The sequence below is a fragment of the Mobula hypostoma genome, chromosome X1 (genome assembly GCF_963921235.1).
Source record: "Mobula hypostoma chromosome X1, sMobHyp1.1, whole genome shotgun sequence".
NCBI lineage: Eukaryota > Metazoa > Chordata > Chondrichthyes > Myliobatiformes > Myliobatidae > Mobula > Mobula hypostoma.
In genome coordinates this window covers 49,281,744-49,305,098 of record NC_086128.1, presented here as the reverse complement: position 1 = coordinate 49,305,098, position 23,355 = coordinate 49,281,744, and the positions used below count along the sequence as shown (strand labels likewise).

The 23,355-nt window shown below is 38.1% G+C and overlaps 1 protein-coding gene across 3 annotated transcripts in view; it reads left to right on the top strand.

Annotated features, from left to right (window-relative positions):
- The window catches only part of LOC134340197 (anion exchange protein 2-like), an 84,951-nt gene that overhangs the window by 34,367 nt on the left and 27,229 nt on the right, over positions 1-23,355 (top strand). For all 3 annotated transcript variants that reach the window (XR_010016494.1, XM_063037172.1, XM_063037173.1), the window contains 6 exons: positions 2,427-2,502; positions 4,592-4,776; positions 5,716-5,929; positions 8,448-8,654; positions 10,447-10,595; positions 12,393-12,587. Coding sequence is in view for 2 of the 3 variants with exons in the window: in XM_063037172.1 (XP_062893242.1) it covers positions 2,427-2,502; positions 4,592-4,776; positions 5,716-5,929; positions 8,448-8,654; positions 10,447-10,595; positions 12,393-12,587 (1,026 nt within the window). In the remaining variant the exon portion in view is untranslated. The remainder of the gene's footprint in view (positions 1-2,426; positions 2,503-4,591; positions 4,777-5,715; positions 5,930-8,447; positions 8,655-10,446; positions 10,596-12,392; positions 12,588-23,355) is intronic.

Below are 23,355 nucleotides of genomic sequence, written 5' to 3'. Positions count from 1 at the left end.
AATGAGGCAAGAGCAGTGGAAGCAGACAAAGCTAATGTTTCTGTTCTTGCCATGTGGTTGACGGTTATGGAGGCTGCCATTTTGTGAGACTGTTCTTGCAGCCACCATTTTACGAACCACTTTAGTGAACTGGTTCTTGCTCAGAGCAATTGAAAGTGAACACAATAAGTTTCCCTGATAATGATTTGCTAAACCTGAGACCATGTCCGGATAAGAAGCCATTTATTTAGTTATGTGAAAATGGAAGGCTTGTAGAAAGAACAGCTAGTGATCTGAAACAGCATGGACTCAGTGCTTGGCTGAAGTGGGTCGAGTTGAAAAGAACTCAGGAAGTTACCTGAAGCGCAAACACCAGGAAATCTGCAGATGCTGGAAATTCAAGCCACACACATCAAAGTTGCTGGTGAATGCAGCAGGCCAGGCAGCATCTCTAGGAAGAGGTGCTGCCTGGCCTGCTGTGTTCACCAGCAACTTTGAAGTTACCTGAAGCACAAGTTTGAGGAAAGAGCCAAAAGGTATTACTGTTTGTAGCCTTGGGCCAATGAGAAGCTGACATAGGTCAGTCAGAAAAGCCTGAGCCAATGAAATCGAATCATAACAGATTGATCTGATAAGGAAAAGGATCAGAATGGAGGTTTGTGTGAGTATAGACAGTGGTAACTCTGTGGATGCTAACCATTGTGGAACTGATAATATAGTAAAGCCATCCGTTAGTCTTGCGAGACCATGGACCTGCGCCTGGAAAGTCTTCACTCTCCAGGGTGCAGGCCTGGGCAAGGTTGTATGGAAGACCAGCAGTTGCCCATGCTGCAAATCTCCCCTCTCCATGACACCAATGTTGCCCAAGGGAAGGGCATTAGGACCCATACAGCTTGGCACCAGTGTCGTCGCAGAGCAATGTGTGACTAAGTACCTTGCTCAAGGACACAACACACTGCCTCAGCTGAGGCTCGAACTCACGACCTTCAGGTCACTAGTCCAATGCCTTAACCACTTGGCCACGTGCCCACACTGGAAGTGATAACCCATGTCAGAAATGTGGACATTACATCATGATCAAGAGAAACACCTAAGCAGCATAGAATCCTTTTCCTGGATATTACCTTTTCTATTCTTTGACTGTTCACAGAGGGTCATGAAACCTGATGGGTGTGCGCACAAGTACTTAGTTTTGTAAATTTATGCATTTGATAACTGAGCCAATAAAGGTATTTGTCAGTATATACAGATTCTCTCTGAGCCTAACTGATCATTCTGAGGGGTGATTGATAAGTTCGTGGCCGAAGGTAGAAGGAGTCAATTTTAGAAAACCTAACACATTTATTTTTCAACATAGTCCCCTCCTACATTTACACACTTAGTCCAGCGGTCGTGGAGCATACGGATCCCTTCTTTGTAGAAGTCGGCGTCTTGGCCCTTCAGAACGTGGTCCACAGCAGGGGTGATTGATAAGTTTGTGGCCTAGGGTAGAAGGAGATGAGTTACTAACTTCAAACTTTGTGCGTTTTCACTCAAAGAGTTGAACTGCACGTGCATGTAACGAGAGCTGTATAACTCATCTCCTTCTACCTTAGGCCACGAACCTATCAATCACCCCTGCTGTGGGCCACTTTCTGGCGGTCCAAGACACCGACTTCTATAAATTCATATGCTCCACAAATGCTGGACTAAGTGTGTAAATGTAGGAGGGGACTATGTTGAAAAATAAATGTGCTAGGTTTTCTAAAATTGACTCCTTCTACCATAGGCCACAAACTTATCAATCACCCCTCGTAATTCATGGTTAATACCTGTAACATTTGTAAACTTTTTTTTTGCATCAATTCAGTGCTGTGTCTGAAAGATGTCTATGTCATCATAGTGTTGAAGCACACTCTGTTATCCAAGGATTGCAGAATTAATGTACATCACTGAACTTGAGAACTATACAAAAGATACCTCTGTTATGGCAGGTCAGGTGATGGAAAATGATTGTTACAAAATTCACAAACCACACCTAAAAGATCTGAGTTGTCAATGAAACTTTACTCTTACAAAAGTTATGTGAAATAAATAAATAAATAAATAAACAATTTTTTTTTTGAACTCGTATTTCTTGATGCATCACAGATGATGTGGTTTTGCATTGCAGACAACTGCAATTTGAATTGTTTTCCAGTAATGCAACAGCCCATCCTCCAGCTGTAACACAGGGGTCACCTGAATGACAACCATTAACAAACACCTGTATAAATTCAGTACAAATGTACATCTTTATGTAGGATCAAATGGTCAAAAGTTTTACATACACTGTATAATGTGGCATTCACATGGGTACGGTACACAAGAGTACATTTCAATAATTCATCCCAAGATGTTTTATGGAGGTTTCCAAGAAAGAGAGTTTGTATTAAAGTAAATTGTAATGTTTTGTTATTGTGGCAAAGGAACATCATAAGAGGCATCACTCGGAAATAATGGACAAAATTCCAGAAAACACAGAAGGAACCTTAGTTCTTGTTGGTAAGTATGGAACATCTTTGTTGTGCCTTGTAATGATAATGAAAAAAAAGATGGTTTCAATAGAACATCCTTTTCTCCTTATAGGGGAAATTGTGGTGGTGGTGGAGGAGGGGGGAAGCGTGGGGGAATGGAGATAGGCCTTGGTTTGCAAATGAATGTGGTATTAGTCACTTGTTACCTTGGATGACGGTTAAGCTGGTATCCTTCAAAGAAAAACACTGTGGTCTTGGCCAATACTCATCATTTTACCCAAACCTCCACAAAAATTGCTGTCATTAACCTCATTGGTGGCTGGAGGGCACTGTTAATGTAGTTCACCTTCTCAAGACAAGTCAAGTCAAGTTTATTATCATTAAATTGTGTATGTAACATACATAACAATATAATGTATATAGAAACAAGACAACATTCCTCCGAACCAGGGTGTAAAGCACAGTAGTACACATAACACACAATATCTTATGAAGGTAAGGATAAAATGTACAGATGAATCACACATAAATAACAAACTAAAGTGCATTAATATTAAATATTGTAAGGTACAGATCAGATTAACCAGTGACACATTGAATATGTTTCTTCCTAATGGCTTGATGGAAGAAATTGTTTCTCATCATGACTGTTCATATTTTTATGTTTTGGAGTCTCCTGCCTGATGGTAGAAAGTCAAAGCGGATGCTGGACGGATGGGTGGGATCCTTGAGAATACTAAGGGCCCTGTGTACGCAGCGCTCCTGAGAAATGCCCCCGATGGATGGTAGGGAGACCCCGATGATCCTCTCGGCCATTCTCACAGTCCTTTGTAGGGACTTCCAGTCTGATGCTCGGCTGTTCCCATCCCAGATGGAGATGCAACTTGTCAGGATGCTCTCAATGGTGCTCCTATAAAGTGCAGTTAAGATGGGGTAGAGGGAGCCTCTCTTGCCTCAATCTTCTTAGGAAGTAAAGGCGCTGCTGTGCCTTCTTGTTCAAGGAGGTGATATCAAGGGACCAGGTGAGGTCATCAATGATGTGAACTCCCAGGAACTTGGTGCACTGAACTCTCTGTGTATTCCAGAGGGGGATGGTTTGTCTGCAGCTTCCTGAAGTCCACAATGATTTCCTTTGCCTTCTCCACATTCAGGCATAGGTTGTTTTTCTCACACCAATCCACTAGCCACTCCACTTCCTCTCCATACTCTGTCTCGTCATCGTTCTTGACAAGGCCAACCACTGATGTGTCATCCACAAACTTGGTGACACGGTTTGAGCTGGATCCTGTGACACAGTCATGCGTCAGCAGTGTGAACAGCAGCGGGCTGAGTGTATAACCTTGGGGAGTGCCGGGGCTCAGTGTAATGGGACGAGAGACATTGCTGCCCACACGGACTGACAGTGGCCTTACTGTTAAGAAGTCCAGTATCCAATTGCAGAGGGAGGTGTTGAGACCCAGGGAGGACAGTTTCTAGGGTATGATGGTGTTAAATACCAAACTGAAGTTAAGTCTATAAACAGTTGTCTAGTGTATGAGACCCCATTTTCCAGGTGGGACAGAACAGGGGGTAGGGCAGAGGCTATTGCATCATCAGTGGATCGATTTGAGCAATAAGCAAACCGGAAAGGGTCTAATGTAGCCAGAATTAAGGTTTTAATGTGTGCCATGACCAGCCGCTCAAAACATTTCATGTTTGATAACATAAACACATGTTTATGCTCTGTGTTTCTGCAATGTTACTATGTTGCCTTTGATTTCAGCAACATACCTTTAATACCACTTCATTACAAAGAAGATCTTATCCTTCTTGTAAAACTTGAACTTCTTACACTCGTGTCTTTTATTTACTGTACCTTTAAGCATGTCTCTTAATTCTGAACACTGCTGTTTTCCTCCATCTTCCAATCACCAATACCTATTTAAGCACTTTTATTCTCCAAACTATTTGAAAGAGATTCCGATTTTATGTTCAAGTTATGTTGGCCTGTTAGTATAAATTAATGAAGTGAATAATTCTAAGGCTTTGTTCTCAAATTTATCCTTGCCTAGACAGTGAACTGAACTGGATGTGGATGATATATCAAAGATATTCACAGCCATCTCCCCCTTTGGCAGGTTGTTTGGAATCACTGACTTGCCCAGCAATGGCCTTTGTGCGTTTGGAGGAGGCCGTTTGTTTGGAGTCAGTCCTGGAGGTTTCCATCCCTACCCGATTCATCGTAGTATTCCTGGCACCCAAAACTTCCAACATGGACTATCATGAAATTGGGCGGTCATTTTCAACTTTAATGTCAGACAAGGTATGGAAACTTCCTGCAACTTGGAAAACTTAACATATCTGTCATAAACTGCTGGAAATTGACAAAGTCTTTCCGATCCAGATCAATGCTTCATTACATAGAAGCACCATTATAACTATAATGGAGCTTCCATCTGATTCAAAATTTGAGAATTGCATTGAGAGTTGTGTACTCATAGGGTTCATAACAAGGGGAATACATGTTTAAGGTAATATTTCTTTTCCAAGGTTAGCTAGTGAAGATCAAGGCAGAGTGTGGATACATTCAATGCACTAACTGTTTTAATTGTTTACAGAGTCAGGAATTGAAGTGTTTGGTATGACATATAGTAATTCAAATGCTGGACACTCTATTACTAATAATAAATGATAACCAAGTTAATGCAACTGCCAATCAACAGTGAGTGAAGTCAATGATGCATGCTTTAGCTGAATTACCTCAGTGGGGCGTTATCTCATATTATGCTTAATTTTTAAAAGAATCATGTTTCTATTATCTGTTCTCATCCGATCAGAGGCCACTTTTACTCTTTATATATCTTAAAAAACTTTTGGTATCCTCCTTGATATTATTGGCTAATTTACCTTCATATTTCATCTTTTCCCTCCTTATGGCTTTTTAGTTGCCTTCTGTTGGTTTTGAAAAGCTTCCCAATCCTCGAACTTCCCACTAATTTTTGCTCTAATATATGCCATCTCTTTGGCTTTTATGGTGTTTTTGACTTTCCTTGTCAGCCACTGTTGCATCAACCTCCTTGAACAGAAATTTCTATTTAGTTTTCTAGATACTTAAAGTATACACAGTAGTAATATTTTAGAACTAAAGTGGGTCCACTGCTCCTGTGCCTACTGGTCTCCCTCAGCTGTTCAATGATGAAGGAGGAAGGTACTTTCTTAGTGGTGGAAAATTTAAATGAAGAGGCTCATTCTGTTTTCCCAGATTTTCCGCCAAGTTGCATACGAAGCAAAGGATCCCTGTGATCTGCTGGATGGTATCCGAGAGGTTCTGGACTACAGCATTGTCATTTCACCAACAGAAATCCAGGATGCAGAACAACTAAAATATGTGACACCTTTCCAGCGGGAAATGCTTTTGAAGAGGAAGAAACTGAAGGATGACAAGTTGATGAAAACAGCTCAGCAATCACAGACAGGTAAAATGGGCTCACTTTACATTAGTCTATGTTTATGTTTGAATGCTCTTGACATCTTTGGTAATGCTGGCAATGAAGACATCTCTTAACTGAGGAGATGGTTAAGAATCAACCACACTGGTGGGTCTGAGTAACATATAGGCTAAACTAGGTAAGGATGACACATTTCCTTCCCAGAAGCCATGAAACATATGAGCTTTTGTGATATATCTGTAGTTTTGTGGTTACTGTTACTAAAAACAATTTTTCATGTGATTTCTTACCTATGTACCAACAAAATTTTAAATCCTTGGGTAATCGAGTAGGATTCAGGGTTATACATAATGGTCCAAACCCCTGGCTGCTGGAGACACAAGGGACTGTGAATGGTGAAACCCGGAGCAACAACCATTCTCCTAGAGGAACTCAGCTGGTTGAGCAGCATCTCTGAGAGGAAAGATATTGTCAGTGTTTCCACTGTCAGTTCTAATGCATCGTTTCAACCTGAGACATCAAGAGTATCTTTTCTCCTATAGATGCTGCTCAACCTTTTGAATTCCTCCAGCAGACTGCATGTTGCTCTGGCTGCAGCTCCTGCAATATAACCACTATGAGACTGTTCTTGAACTTATGAATTTACATACCAAGCTAAAAAGATCAGGTTTTCACAAACCACATTCCGTTTACTGCCAAAAAACACATTCTATACAAATCTAGAAGTCTACTGTAGGTTCAGCCAAATATCCCAGAAGAAACATACAAGCAATAAATCAAAGTAAGTCAAAGAGCCCCACTTCTGTGGATGGGCTCCATTGAGCCTAAGTGTCTGGAGGGGCTGTCTGAAGGAATGGTACAATGATTCTCCTGTTCAATCCCTGAACCCTGAATTCCCATTTGCAAGTTCCTCTTTAATCTGATCACACTACCTCTTCGTTGGTATTTTCTAGATCATAGCATGTTAGTGAATGAAATAAAATCCTGTTTCTTCCTTGTTCTTTTCCTCAATTATCTCATTAGTAATTCTGCCAACATAAAACGTTTCTCCTTATTTGTCAACCCTATTCTGATTTTGAGCAGCGGTATTAAAATGTATCTCAACAATCAATACATTAAGAAGAATGGCTAATCTTTCCATAAATAAAAACGCCATCTCCAGCATTACCTGAAATGCCCAAAGCTCAGCCCATGCACCAAACACAAAGGAGTCAAATGTTCCTGCAATGTACCTTATGAAATTAACCCATTGAAACAAAAATATATATATATTTCTTCTTCATTCTATGGATTTTTCTTCAGTGAATACTTGGAACATCAACAAAAATCAGAAACACAAAAAGGTGGATAACAAAAATAAACTGCAGCTGGAGGCAAAGAAAAGTTTGATATTGTTTGTATTTTCTACAGTGACTCATGGGTAAACAGTTGAATAGATCAACAATACATTGAGATGAAGATTTTTGTCACTGGTATCTGATTTTGTTGTGATGGACAATCAAAGCACTAACGCTGGACAGGCTGAATGGACTGGCCAGAGGAACATTTCTTCTTTTTTTCTTCTTGTTTCACACTGTACAGATCCGCTCTGTCATAGAACAAATTTAAGTTTTAAGTTTGAATAAAATTGTGACCAATTTTCACTCAATTTTGAAAGCACTGCTTTGGCACCAACTTCACCACACCAAATTTAGTAAAGTTTATGAAAGATGCATTGATTACTTTGACAGCACACTATATTATATATGCCAGACTTCTTTAGTAATGAAGATGGGAAATCACAACAGCTTTATGCATGAGAATTAAATTTCCACAGCACAGAATGTTCTTGAAACTGCCATAGGTTCTACCGGATCTACTGAGTTCCTCCAATATTTTGTGTGTGTTGATCCAAATTTCCAGCATCTGCAGTCTTCCTTGTGTCTAGAAGCTGCTTTAGCAACTGGAGGCAAAGCTATACTTTCATGCTTTTGTGTTGGGTAGGTAGAGATGAAAGATCATGGAAACTGGTATTGGCAGTGAAGGTAATATCAGGCATCTAATAATAACCAGCTTATATTATAAGTTATAGACAATGTAAGCAACAGTCATTGCAAACGCAAAATAACATGAAAATCAGATGAAATGGATACAGAGTTCTGCAAACAGTGGGAAGTAAGTGGTGTTACAAATGTAGAAAAAGTAAGAAATTATAAAATTACTATTCACCTGAGATGGGCAAAAAGTTGTCAGTATTAGATGTGAATAACAGAATGGTGATTCTTTACCTTGAATAATGAGGTGATGGACAAGGCTATCAATATAACTGACTTGTGAATGAGACAGGTAACATGAGCTCTCATCAGGTATCTCAGAAGGAATTTTAAAAGCAACCCATTGAAAGTGATAGATTAGTTGGGAGACAGTGGGTTAGGATCAAATTCCCAGTAAATCTAAATCAGAACAAGAGTAGTTCCAAAAATAATTGCTGATCTAAGAGGTCCTAAGAGCTCAGGAGTAAGTCCATTTGGGTATCATGTCCAATTCAGAATTTCTATCATTCCAGTTCCTATCAGACCAGCACCACCTGTTGATGATGATCCTCTCAAGAGAACCAGGAAGCCATTTGGAGGTTTGTTCCGAGATATCAAACGTCGCTATCCCAAATATCTGAGCGACATCAAGGATGCCCTGAATCCTCAATGTTTGGCTGCAATTATCTTCATTTATTTTGCTGCCTTGACTCCTGCCATCACCTTTGGAGGTCTCCTTGGTAAGAAGCTATTATGAGAATTACTTTTATTTTACTAAATTAATCGAAAAAAATACTAAATAATTCAAAATCATAAAAAACATTGCAGTTTGCTAAAGCATCTGTTAATGACGGATTCAACTGATAACTCCCTTAATAAAAGTGGTTTGAATTATCACATTTAAGTACCATGTGAAGGTAGGGTATTGTCAAATTTAAAAGAGGAAAGAACTTCAAAAATATCAATATCCAAAAAGTCCAGAATTCCCTAAAGCATAGATAGCTTACAATTGCAAAGTCAAATGCAACTTGTTGTCACTGAAGATCTCAAAGTTGTAAAATGTGGCCAGTCTTGGTGCAGAGTAGTAGGTTCGACCACAAAGCAGAATCTCAGATGGAACATCAACATCACTTGTTTGTTTTTTGATTGACTCTTTTCCACTAAAGTTCAAGTGTATCAAAGACTTAAGCATCAATCTTGTGCCTAAGAGTATTCCTGGATGCAAAAAGATTTATAAATTTGGCTTTCTTTTCATTTATATTAAATATCTCTTCCTTCTGCATTTTTTATAAACTTGCTATCACTTAATTACTCCTTTTCATTCTGCTTTTATTCATTTTAAATTCCCTGTGACTATGACCCTAGAGCATGGTTTTTCAATTTAACACAGCAGCTCACCAGAGACTGCATTAGTACAGCACAGACTAACAATATCCAATTATAGCTACACCGATATCTAGTCTTATAAAATAGTCTATACTCTTAAAGAGCTTGATATGCCTTATTTTGTTACATAAATGAGTCTTGTTGAAGTTCACTAATGATTTCGAGTCACTGAGGAATGGAGCAATACAGCACGGATAAGGTCTAACCAGTCCATGCTGACTACTGTACTCATCCAGCTAGTCCCAATGTCCTGCATTCAGCTCACATCTAAGCCCCATCCTTCCATGTACCTATCCAAGTGCCTCTCAAATGGCACTATTGTACCTGCTTCAACCACTTCTGGAAGCCCGTTCCATATACTCACCACCCTTATGAATCTTTCCCTTCTCATCTTACATCTGTGCCCCTAGTTTTGGTCTCCCCTATTCTGGGGAAAGAACTTTTACCATCCACATTATCAACGCCTCCAGTTAACTGAAATAACAACATAAAACCACGAGAATGAAGCAGAAAAGGGCCATTGAGCTTCTCATTCTCTGCCATTTGATAAGAACAGGGTGATCTTTTACCTCAGTACAACTTTCTTGCATTTATCTCATATATTGATTTCCTTCAATATCTAAAAATACAACAATCTTTATCTTGAATACATTCAAAGCTTGGTTCTCCACAGTCCTCTTGCATGGACAATTCCAAAAAATCCAGACATCTCACCTCTGACCTGAATAGCCAGCCCCTTGCTTTGAGACTGTGGCTACTAGTTTTAGATACTCCAACCCAGGGAAACACTCTCCTTGTCAAGCCCTTTAGAATTTTGTATCTGCAATGAAATCACCTCTTGCTGTTCTGAATTCAATAGGTACAGTATAAGCCAAGTTTGTTAATCTTTTTTCATACAGCAATCCACAGCAATCAATATTAAAGTATGTTAAAATTAAACATTTAAACATGGAATAACTTCTAAATTTATTAACATTTTTTCCCAAACTGTATAAACTGAATGCTGAATGAGGGAATGGAACCATGCATGGCACATAAGGAAAGTTGATTTATCTGTGTCCTCCTTTTCAGATGTCAGATGATAAGACTGTGCTTTCCATGCCCTCGATATTCCTCATGCTTAACTGTTCTCAATTTTGTTTCCAGAGGAGAAGACGAGGGGTAACATGGGTGTTTCAGAGCTGATTGTTTCCACAGCAATTCAAGGAGTCATCTTCTCTCTAATAGGTGCTCAGCCTCTGCTTATTTTGGGTTTCTCTGGTCCACTTTTAGTGTTTGAGGAAGCCTATTTTAAAGTAAGTCTAATAACTTTTATTTCTGTGACATTCAAAGCCAGTTTTTTTTAAAAAGTTTGAGCATCACAACCATGTTAAGCCTTGTACATTGTGCATGGTCTGCCATCCAATGTTGCATATTTCATAGGACAATATTATTAACAGTTCATTTGTTTCCTAATATAAGATTCCTACCAACCATGTGATTGGGCCAATGATCCAGGTAGTGCACGGTGGAGGCTCCAGCTCGCAAGGTTGAACTTTGAACTTCATCATGGCTCAGAGTGGATAATGAGCTCATCTGGAGCTCCTGATAGTTATCTCTGTGAAGTAATGCTGCTTTATTCTAGCACAAAAAATACTTCAATATCAAAATCTTTTAAGATCGTAAACCAGCGGGTTGTTGTTAAGTCTCCCGCTGGCTGTGAAAATGGGGGACATCTCCCTCTCCCTCGCCAGGGAGAGAGAGAACCTGTGGTTTGTCAAATTTTGGATGAAATGCGAAGCTTTTGGGGTAACTCTCATCTGTGTCTTTGCTACTGCTTAGCACATGCTTGGGCTCGGTGATGGTACCGATGTGCGTTTATTTTTGCTGGTGGGAGAGGGGGGATTATTGCTCGCTGCCACCTACGCGTAGGAGGAGGGAGCTTTGGGGTTCTCACATTTAACTGTCGTTCATTCTTTGGGGCACTTCTCTGTTTTCATGGATGTTTGCGAAGCAAAAGCATTCCAGGATGTATATTGTATACATTTCTCCAATATTAAATCTGATCTTTGAAACTTTGAAATCTTTGCCGCATGAGCAGAATATGCACACATTTGCATTTACTATAAGCACTAAAGAAAAGTTACTAACAAATTTGTTACTACATTTTTGACACCTCCCTCCCCTTTCTTGATCTCTCTGTCTCCATTTCTGGAGACAAACTGTCGACCATTCTCTTTTATAAATGTACCAATTCCTATTCTTATCTTGACTATACCTCTTCCCACCCTGTCTCCCGTAAAACCTTTTTCAGTCCCTTTCGTTTCCATCACATCTGTTCCCAGGATGGGGCTTTCCTTTCCAGGACACCAGAGATGTCCTCCTTCTTCAAAGAACAAGGTTTCCCTTCCTCCACCATAAATGCTGCCCACAACCGCATCTTTTCCACGACACCTGCCCATTCACCTTCTGGTGAGACCAGTCTTTTTCTATTCCCCACTCTGTCTTCTTACCTCTTCTCAACTGCCTATCACTTCCCCTTTGGTTCCCTCCTCCTTCCCCTTCTCCTATGGTCTACTCCCCTCTTCTATCAGATGTGTTTACCTTGATTCCCCAACTGGCTTCACCTATCACCTTCTAACTATCCTTCTTCCCTTCCCCCAACTTTTTTTATTCTGGCATCTTCCCCCTTCCTTTCCAGCACTGAAGAAGTGTCTCGGTCTGAAATGTTAACTGTTTGTTGATCCATAGATGCTGCCTGACCTGCTGAGTTTCTCCAGTATTTTGTGTTTGTTGCTTTGTTACTACAGATGTGGGTGAAGTGAGAATGATACTTCATCACAGAGTCACTGAATTTCATACATGTTATGGTCAATATGTTACTCCGGGAACATTACGACATTAAAGCAGAATATTAGACACAACAGAACTTCAGAAATGTTAATAAGGGAAGCCATAGAACATAGTGACTTTGCATCCCAGATTTGAATGGAACATATAGTATCACCCAAGATTTCAAAGTTGTAAAATATTGATGGTTCCTGTGCAGAATATAAGTGGATACCACAAAGAACATTTTCAAGTAAAATTTTAATATTATCCTTCTTTTACAGTTCTGTGAAAATATTGGTGTCAATTACTTGGCCGGTCGTATATGGGTTGGATTATGGATGATTATTATCGTCCTTCTTCTCGTTGCCTTTGAAGGCAGCTTCCTGGTTCGATTCATTTCTCGATTTACGCAGGAAATATTTTCCATCTTAATCTCCCTCATTTTCATCTACGAAACCTTTAACAAGCTATTTCAGGTGTGTATAAATGAACTTAATTGTGTGAGGCAACAGTGAGTGAGAGAGTGAGAAAAAGAGGGACAGCAATAATGAGGGAGTCAAAGGGGGGGGGAATATCGAAGAATGGTCTCAGATAAACCATATCAATACCATTAACAGAGTGTGTGAGATAAACCATGTGAATACCGTTAACAGAGTGTGTGAGATAAACCATGTGAATACCATTAACAGAGGGTGTGATATGAACCATGTGAATACCGTTAACAGAGTGTGTGAGATAAACCATGTGAATACCATGAACAGAGTGTGTGAAATAAACCATATGAATACTGTTAACACAGTGTGTGATATAAACCATGCGAGTACCATGAACAGAGTGTGTGATATAAACCATGTGAACACCGTGAACAGAGTGTGTGATATAAACCATGTGAATACCATTAACAGAGTGTGTGAGATAAACCATGTGAACAGCATGAACAGTGTGTTAGATTAACCATGTGAATACCTTTAACAGAGTGTGTGATATAAAGCATGTGAATACCATTAACAGAGGGTGTGATATGAACCATGTGAATACCGTTAACAGAGTGTGTGATATAAATCATGTGAATACCATTAACATAGTGTGTGAAATAAACCATATGAATACTGTTAACACAGAGTGTGATATAAACCATGCGAGTACCATTAACAGAGTGTGTGATATAAACTATGTGATCACCGTGAATGGAGTATGTGATATAAACCATGTGAATACCATTAACAGAGTGTGTGAGATAAACCATGTGAACAGCATTAACAGAGTGTGTTAGATTAACCATGTGAATACCTTTAACAGAGTGTGTGATATAAAGGATGTGAATACCGTTAACAGAGTGTGTGATATAAACCATGTGAATACGGTTAACAGAGTGTGTGATATAAACCATGTGAATACCATTAACAGAATGTGTGATATAAACAATATGAATAACGTTAACACAGTGTGTGATATAAACCATGCGAGTACCATTGACAGAGTGTGTGATATAAACCATGTGAACACCGTTAACAGAGTGTGTGATATAAACCATGTGAATACCATTAACAGAGTGTCTGAGATAAACCATGTGAATACCATTAACAGAGTGTGTGATATAAACCATATGAATACCATGACAGAGTGTGTGAGATAAACCATGTGAATACGGTTCACAGAGTATGTGATATAAACCATGTGAATACCGTTAACAGAGTGTGTGAGATAAACCATGTGAATACCGTTAACAGAGTGTGTGATATAAACCATGTGAATGCGGTTAACAGAGTGTGTGATATAAACCATATGAATACCGTTAACAGAGTGTGTGATACAAACCACCTGAATACCGTTAACAGAGTGTGTGATATAAACCATGTGAATACCATTAACAGAGTGTGTGAGATTAACCATGTGAATACGCTTAACGGTGTGTGTGATATAAACCATGTGAATACCGTTAACAGAGTGTGTCAGATAAACCGTGTGAATACCATTAACAGAGTGTGTGAGATAAACCGTGGGAATACCGTTAACAGAGTGTGTGATATAAACCACCTGAATACCGTTAATAGAGTGTGTGATATAAACCATGTGAACACCATTAACAGAGTGTGTGAGATTAACTATGTGAATACGCTTAACGGTGTGTGTGATATAAACCATGTGAATACCAATAAAAGAGTGTGTGAGATAAACCATGAGAATACCACAAACACAGTGTGTGAGATAAATCATGTGAATACCATGAACAGAGTGTATGAAATAAACCATGTGAACACCGTGAACATAGTGTGTGATATAAACCATGTGAATACCATTAACAGAGTGTGTGAGATAAACCATGTGAATACCATTAACAGAGTGTCTGAGATAAACCATGTGAATACCATTAACAGAGTGTGTGATATAAACCATGTGAATACCATTAACAGAGTGTATGCTGTAAACCATGTGAATACCATTAATAGAGAGTGTGAGATAAACCATGTGAATACCGTTAACACAGTGTGTGAGATAAACAATGTGAATACCGTTAACAGACTGTGTGATATAAACCATGTGAATACGCTTAACAGAGTGTGTGAGATAAACCATGAGAATACCATAAACAGAGTGTGTGATATAAACCATCTGAATACCATGACAGAGTGTGTGAGATCAACCATGTGAATACGGTTCACAGAGTATGTGATATAAACCATGAGAATACCGTTAACAGAGGGTGTGATATGAACCATGTGAATACCGTTAACAGAGTGTGTGATATAAACCATGTGAAAACCATTAACAAAGTGTGTGAAATAAACCATATGAAGACTGTTAACACAGTGTGTAATATAAACCATGCGAGTACCATTAACAGAGTGTGTGATATAAACCATGTGAACACCGTAAATAGAGTGTGTGATATAAACCATGCGAACACCGTGAACAGAGTGTGTGATATAAACCATGTGAATACCATTAACAGAGTGTGTGATATAAACCATGTGAATACCATTAACAGAGTGTGTGATATAAACCATGTGAACACCGTGAACAGAGTGTGTGATATAAACCATGTGAATACCATTAACAGAGTGTCTGAAATAAACCATGTGAATACCATTAACAGAGTGTGTGATATAAACCATATGAATACCATGACAGAGTGTGTGAGATAAACCATGTGAATACCGTTCACAGAGTATGTGATATAAACCATGAGAATACCGTTAACAGAGGGTGTGATATGAACCATGTGAATACCGTTAACAGAGTGTGTGATATAAACCACGTGAAAACCATTAACAAAGTGTGTGAAATAAACCATATGAAGACTGTTAACACAGTGTGTAATATAAACCATGCGAGTACCATTAACAGAGTGTGTGATATAAACCATGTGAACACCGTAAATAGAGTGTGTGATATAAACCATGCGAATACCATTAACAGAGTGTGTGATATAAACCATGTGAACACCGTGAACAGAGTGTGTGATATAAACCATGTGAATACCATTAACAGAGTATCTGAGATAAACCATGTGAAGACCATTAACAAAGTGTGTGATATAAACCATATGAATACCATGACAGAGTGTGTGAGATAAACCATGTGAATACGGTTCACAGAGTATGTGATATAAACCATGTGAATACCGTTAACACAGTGTGTGAGATAAACCATGTGAATACCGTTAACAGAGTGTGTGATATAAACCATGCGACTACCGTTAACAGAGTGTGTGATATAAACCATGTGAATACCGTTAACAGAGTGTGTGATATAAACCATGTGAATGCGGTTAACAGAGTGTGTGATATAAACCATATGAATACCGTTAACAGAGTGTGTGAGATTAACCATGTGAATACCATTAACAGAGTGTGTGAGATAAAACATGTGAATACAATCAACAGAGTGTGTGATATAAACCATGTGAATACCATAAACAGTGTATGAAATAAACCATATGAAGACTGTTGACACAGTGTGTAATATAAACCATACGAGTACCATTAACAGAGTGTGTAATATAAACCATATGAATACCATGACAGAGTGTGTGAGATAAACCATGTGAATACCATAAACAGAGTGTGTGAGATTAACTATGTGAATACGCTTAACGGTGTGTGTGATATAAACCATGTGAATACCATTGACAGAGTGTGTGATATAAACCATGTGAATACCGTTAACAGAGTGTGTAATATAAACCATGCGAGTACCGTTAACAGAGTGTGTGATATAAACCATGTGAATACCGTTAACAGAGTGTGTTAGATAAACAATGTGAATACCGTTAACAGAGTGTGTGAGATAAAACATGTGAATACGATCAACAGAGTGTGTGAGATTAACCATGTGAATACCATAAACAGTGTGTGAGATAAAACATGTGAATACAATTAACAGAGTGTGTGATATAAACCATGTGAATACCATTAACAGAGTGTGTGAAATAAACCATATGAAAACTGTTAACACAATGTGCGATATAAACCATGTGAACACCAGTAACACAGTGTGTGATATAAACCATGTGAATACCATTAACAGAGTGTCTGAGATAAACCATGTGAATACCATTAACAGAGTGTGTGATATAAACCATGTGAAAACCATGACAGAGTGTGTGAGATAAACCATGTGAATACGGTTCACAGAGTATGTGATAAAAACCATGTGAACACCGTTAACAGAGTGTGTGAGATAAACCATGTGAATACCGTTAACAGAGTGTGTGATATAAACCATGTGAACACCGTTAACAGAGTGTGTGAGATAAACCATGTGAATACCGTTAACAGAGTGTGTGATATAAACCATGTGAACACCGTTAACAGAGTGTGTGATATAATCCATGTGAATACTGTTAACAGAGTGTGTGATATAAACCATGTGAATACCGTTAACAGAGTGTGTTAGATAAACAATGTGAATACCGTTAACAGAGTGTGTGATATAAACCATGTGAATACCGTTAACAGAGTGTGTGAGATTAACCATGTGAATATCATAAACAGAGTGTGTGAGATAAAACATGTGAATGCAATTAACAGAGTGTGTGATATAAACCATGTGAATACCATTAACAGAGTGTGTGAAATAAACCATATGAAATCTGTTAACACAATGTGCGATATAAACCATGTGAACACCATTAACACAGTGTGTGATATAAACCATGTGAATACCATTAACAGAGTGTCTGAGATAAACCATGTGAATACCATTAACAGAGTGTGTGACATAAACCATGTGAAAACCATGACAGAGTGTGTGAGATAAACCATGTGAATACCGTTAACAGAGTGTGTGATATAAACCATGTGAACACCGTTAACAGAGCGTGTGATATAAACCATGTGAATACTGTTAACAGAGTGTGTGATATAAACCATGTGAATACCGTTAACAGAGTGTGTTAGATAAAAAATGTGAATACCGTTAACAGAGTGTGTGATATAAACCATGTGAATACCGTTAACAGAGTGTGTGAGATTAACCATGTGAATACCATAAACAGAGTGTGTGAGATAAAACATGTGAATACAATTAACAGAGTGTGTGATATAAACCATGTGAATACCATTAACAGAGTGTGTGAAATAAACCATATGAAAACTGTTAACACAATGTGCGATATAAACCATGTGAACACCATTAACACAGTGTGTGATATAAACCATGTGAATACCATTAACAGAGTGTGTGACATAAACCATGTGAAAACCATTAACAGAGTGTGTGACATAAACCATGTGAAAACCATTAACAGAGTGTGTGAGATAAACCATGTGAATACCGTTAACAGAGTGTGTGATATAAACCATCTGAATACCGTTAACAGAGTGTGTGAGATAAACCATGTGAATACCGTTAACAGAGTGTGTGATATAAACTATGCGAGTACCGTTAACAGAGTATGTGATATAAACCATGTGAATACCGTTAACAGAGTGTGTGATATAAACCATGCGAGTACGGTTAACAGAGTGTGTGATATAAACCATGTGAATACCATTAACAGAGGGTGTGAGATTAACCATGTGAATACGCTTAACGGTGTGTGTGATATAAACCATGTGAATATCGTTAACAAAGTGTGAGAAAGAAACGATGTGAATACCGTTAACAGAGTGTGTGAGATTAACCATGTGAATACCATTAACAGAGTGTGTGATATTAACCATGTGAATACCATGACAGAGTGTGTGAGATAAACCATGTGAATACGGTTCACAGAGTATGTGATATAAACCATGTGAATACCATTAACAGAGTGTGTGAGACTAACCATGTGAATACCATTAAAAGAGTGTGTGAGATAAACCATGTGAATACCATTAACAGAGTGTGTGAGACTAACCATGTGAATACCATTAAAAGAGTGTGTGAGATAAACCATGAGAATACCATAAACAGAGTGTGTGAGATAAATCATGTGAATACCGTTAACAGAGTGTGTGAAATAAATGATGAGAATACCATTAACAGAGTGTGTGGTATAAACCATGTGAATACCATTAATAGAGAGTGTGAGATAAACCATGTGAATACCGTTAACAGAGGGTGTGATATATACAATCTGTATACCGTTAACAGAGTGTGTGATATAAACCATGTGAATACCATTAACAGAGTGTGTGATATAAACCATGCGAGAACCGTTAACAGAGAGTGTGTTATAAACCATGTGAATACGATTAACAGAGTGTACGAGATAAACCATGCGAATACCATTAACAAAGTTTGTGATATCAACGATGTGAATACGGTTAACACAGTGTGTGATATAAAGCATGTGAATACCATTAACAGAGTGTGTGATATAAACCATGTGAATACCGTTAACAGAGTGTGTGATATAAATGATGTGAATACGGTTAACAGAGTGTGTGATATAAACCCTGTGAATACCGTTAACAGAGTGTGTGAGATTAACCATGTGAATACCATAAACAGAGCGTGTGAGATAAAACATGTGAATACGATTAACAGAGTGTGTGATATAAACCATGTGAATACCATTGACAGAGTGTGTGAAATAAACCATATGAATACTGTTAACACAGTGTGTGATATAAACCATGTGAACACTGTTAACACAGTGTGTGATATAAACCATGTGAATACCATTAACAGAGTGTCTGAGATGAACCATGTGAATACCATTAACAGAGTGTGTGATATAAACCATGTGAAAACCATGACAGAGTGTGTGAGATAAACCATGTGAATACGGTTTACAGAGTATGTGATAAAAACCATGTGAATACCGTTAACAGAGTGCGTGAGATAAACCATGTGAATATCGTTAACAGAGTGTCTGATATAAACCATGTGAATACCGTTAACAGAGTGTGTGAGATTAAGCATGTGAATACCATTAACAGAGTGTCTGAGATAAACCATGTGAATACCATTAACAGACTGTGTGATATAAACCATGTGAAAACCATGACAGAGTGTGTGAGATAAACCATGTGAATACGGTTCACAGAGTATGTGATAAAAACCATGTGAATACCGTTAAGAGTGTGTGACATAAACCATGTGAATCCCGTTAACAGAGTGTGTGAGATAAACCATGAGAATATGGTTAACAGAGTGTGTGATATAAACCATGTGAACACCGTTAACAGAGTGTGTGAGATAAACCATGTGAATACGGTTCACAGAGTGTGTGATATAAACCATCTGAATACCGTTAACAGAGTGTGTGATAAAAACCATGTGAATACCATTAACAGAGTGTGTGAGATAAAACATGTGAATACGATTAACAGAGTGTTTGATATAAACCATGTGAAAACCATTAACAGAGTGTGTGAAATAAACCATATGCATACTGTTAACACAGTATGTGATATAAACCATGCGAGTACTATTAACAGAGTGTGTGATATAAACCATGTGAACACCGTTAACACAGTGTGTGATATAAACCATGTGAATACCATTAACAGAGTGTGTGAGATTAACCATGTGAATACCATTAACAGAGTGTGTGATATTAACCATGTGAATACCATGACAGAGTGTGTGAGATAAACCATGTGAATACGGTTCACAGAGTATGTGATAAAAACCATGTGAATACCGTTAAAAGAGTGTGTGAGATAAACCATGTGAATACCATTAACAGAGTGTGTGATATAAACTATGCGAGTACCGTTAACAGAGCGTGTGATATAAACCATGTGAATACTGTTAACAGAGTGTGTGATATAAACTATGCGAGTACGGTTAACAGAGTGTGTGATATAAACCATGTGAATACCATGACAGAGGGTGTGAGATTAACCATATGAATACGCTTAACGGTGTGTGTCATATAAACCATGTGAATATCGTTAACAAAGTATGTGAAAGAAACCATGTGAATACCGTTAACAGAGGGTGTGATATATACAATCTGTATACCGTTAACAGAGTGTGTGAGATAAACCATGTGAATACCGTTAACAGAGTGTGTGATATAAACCATGTGAATACCGTTAACAGTGTGTAATATAAACCATGCGAGTACCGTTAACAGAGTGTGTGATATAAACCATGTGAATACCGTTAACAGAGTGTGTTAGATAAACAATGTGAATACCGTTAACAGAGTGTGTGAAATAAACCATGTGAATATCGTTAACAAAGAGTGTGAAAGAAACGATGTGAATACCGTTAACAGAGAGTGTGAAATAAACCATGTGAATACCGTTAACAGAGTGTACGAGATAAACCATGTGAATACCGTTAACACAGTGTGTGATATAGACCATGCGAGTACCATTAACAGAGTGTGTGATATAAACCATGTGAATACCGTTAACAGAGTGTGTTAGATAAACAATGTGAATACCGTTAACAGAGTGTGTATATATAAACCATGTGAATAGCATTAACAGAGTGTGTGAGATTAACTATGTAAATACGCTTAACAGAGTGGGTGAGATAAACCATGAGAATACCGTTAACAGAGTGTGTGAGATAAACCATGAGAATACCATAAACAGAGTGTGTGAGATAAACGATGTAGATACCATTAACAGAGTGTGTGAAATAAACCATGTGAATATCGTTAACAAAGAGTGTGAAAGAAACGATGTGAATACCGTTAACAGAGAGTGTGAAATAAACCATGTGAATACTGTTAACAGAGTGTACGAGATAAACCATGTGAATACCGTTAACACAGTGTGTGATATAGACCATGCGAGTACCATTAACAGAGTGTGTGATATAAACCATGTGAATACGGTTAACAGAGTGTGTGATATAAACCACGTGAATACCATTAACAGAGTGTGTGATATAAACCATGTGAATACCATTAACAGAGTGTGTGATATAAACCATGCGAGAACCGTTAACAGAGAGTGTGTTATAAACCATGTGAATACGATTAACAGAGTGTACGAGATAAACCATGCGAGTACCATTAACAAAGTTTGTGATATCAACGATGTGAATACGGTTAACACAGTGTGTGATATAAACCATGTGAATACCATTAACAGAGTGTGTGATATAAACGATGTGAATACGGTTAACAGAGTGTGTGATATAAACCATGTGAATACCGTTAACAGAGTGTGTGATATAAACGATGTGAATACGGTTAACAGAGTGTGTGATATAAACCATGTGAATACCGTTAACAGAGTGTGTGAGATTAACCATGTGAATACCATAAACAGAGTGTGTGATATAAACCATGTGAATACCATTAACAGAGTGTGTGAAATAAACCATATGAATACTGTTAACACAGTGTGTGATATAAACCATGTGAACACCGTTAACACAGTGTGTGATATAAACCATCTGAATACCGTTAACAGAGTGTGATATAAGCCATCTGAATACGGTTAACAGAGTTTGTGTGATAAACGATGTGAATACCGTTAACAGAGTGTGTGAGATCAACCATGTGAATACCGTTAACAGAGTGTGTGATATAAACCATGTGAATACTGTTAACAGAGTGTGTGAGATAAACAATGTGAATACCGTTAACAGACTGTGTGATATAAACCATGTGAATACCATTAACAGAGTGCGTGATATAAACAATGTGAGTACCATTAACAGAGTGTGTGAGATAAACCATGTGAATACGCTTAGCAGAGTGTGTGAGATAAACCATGAGAATACCATAAACAGAGTGTGTGTGATGAACCATGTGGATACCTTTAACAGAGTGTGTGAAATAAACCATGTGAATATCGTAAACAGAGTGTGCGAAATGAACCATGTGAATATCATTAACAGAGCGTGTAAAATAAACCATGTGAATACCGTTGACAGAGTCTGTGAAATTAACCGTGTGAATATCGTTAACACAGCGTGTAAAATAAACCATGTGAATACCGTTAACAGAGTGTGTGAAATAAACCATGTGAAAACCGTTAACAGGGTGTGTGATATAAACCATGTGAATACGGTTGACAGACTGTGTGTTATAAACCATGTGAATACTGTTAACAGAGTGTGTGATATAAACCATGGAATACGATTAACAGAGTGTGTGATATAAACCATGTGAATATGGTTAACAGAGTGTGAGAGATAAACGATGTGAATACCGTGAACAGAGTGTGTGAGATAAACCATCTGAATACCGTTAACTGAGTGTGTGATATAAACCATGTGAATACCGTTAACAGAGTGTGTGGTATAAACCATGTGAATACCATCAATAGAGAGTGTGAGATAAACCATCTGTATACCGTTAACAGAGTGTGTGATATAAACCATCTGAATACCGTTAACAGAGTGTGATATAAGCCATCTGAATACCGTTAACTGAGTGTGAGATAAACCATCTGAATACCATTAACAGAGTGTGTGATATAAACCATGTGAATACCGTTAACAGAGAGTGTGAGATAAACCATGTGAATACCGTTAACAGAGTGTGTGAGATAAGCGTTGTGAATACCTTGAACAGTGTGTGAGATAAACCATGTGAATACCGTTAACAGATTGTGTGATATAAACCATGTGAATACCGTTAACAGAGTGTGTGAGATTAACCATGCGAATACGCTTAACAGAGTGTGTGATATAAACCATGTGAATACCATTAACAGAGTGTGTGAAATTAACCATGTGAATACCATTAACAGAATGTGTGAGATAAACCATGTGAATACCATTAACAGAGTGTGTGAAATAAACCATGAGAATACCATTAACAGAGTGTGTGATATAAACCATGTGAATACCGTTAACAGAGCTTGTGAAAAAAACCATGTGAATACCATTAACAGA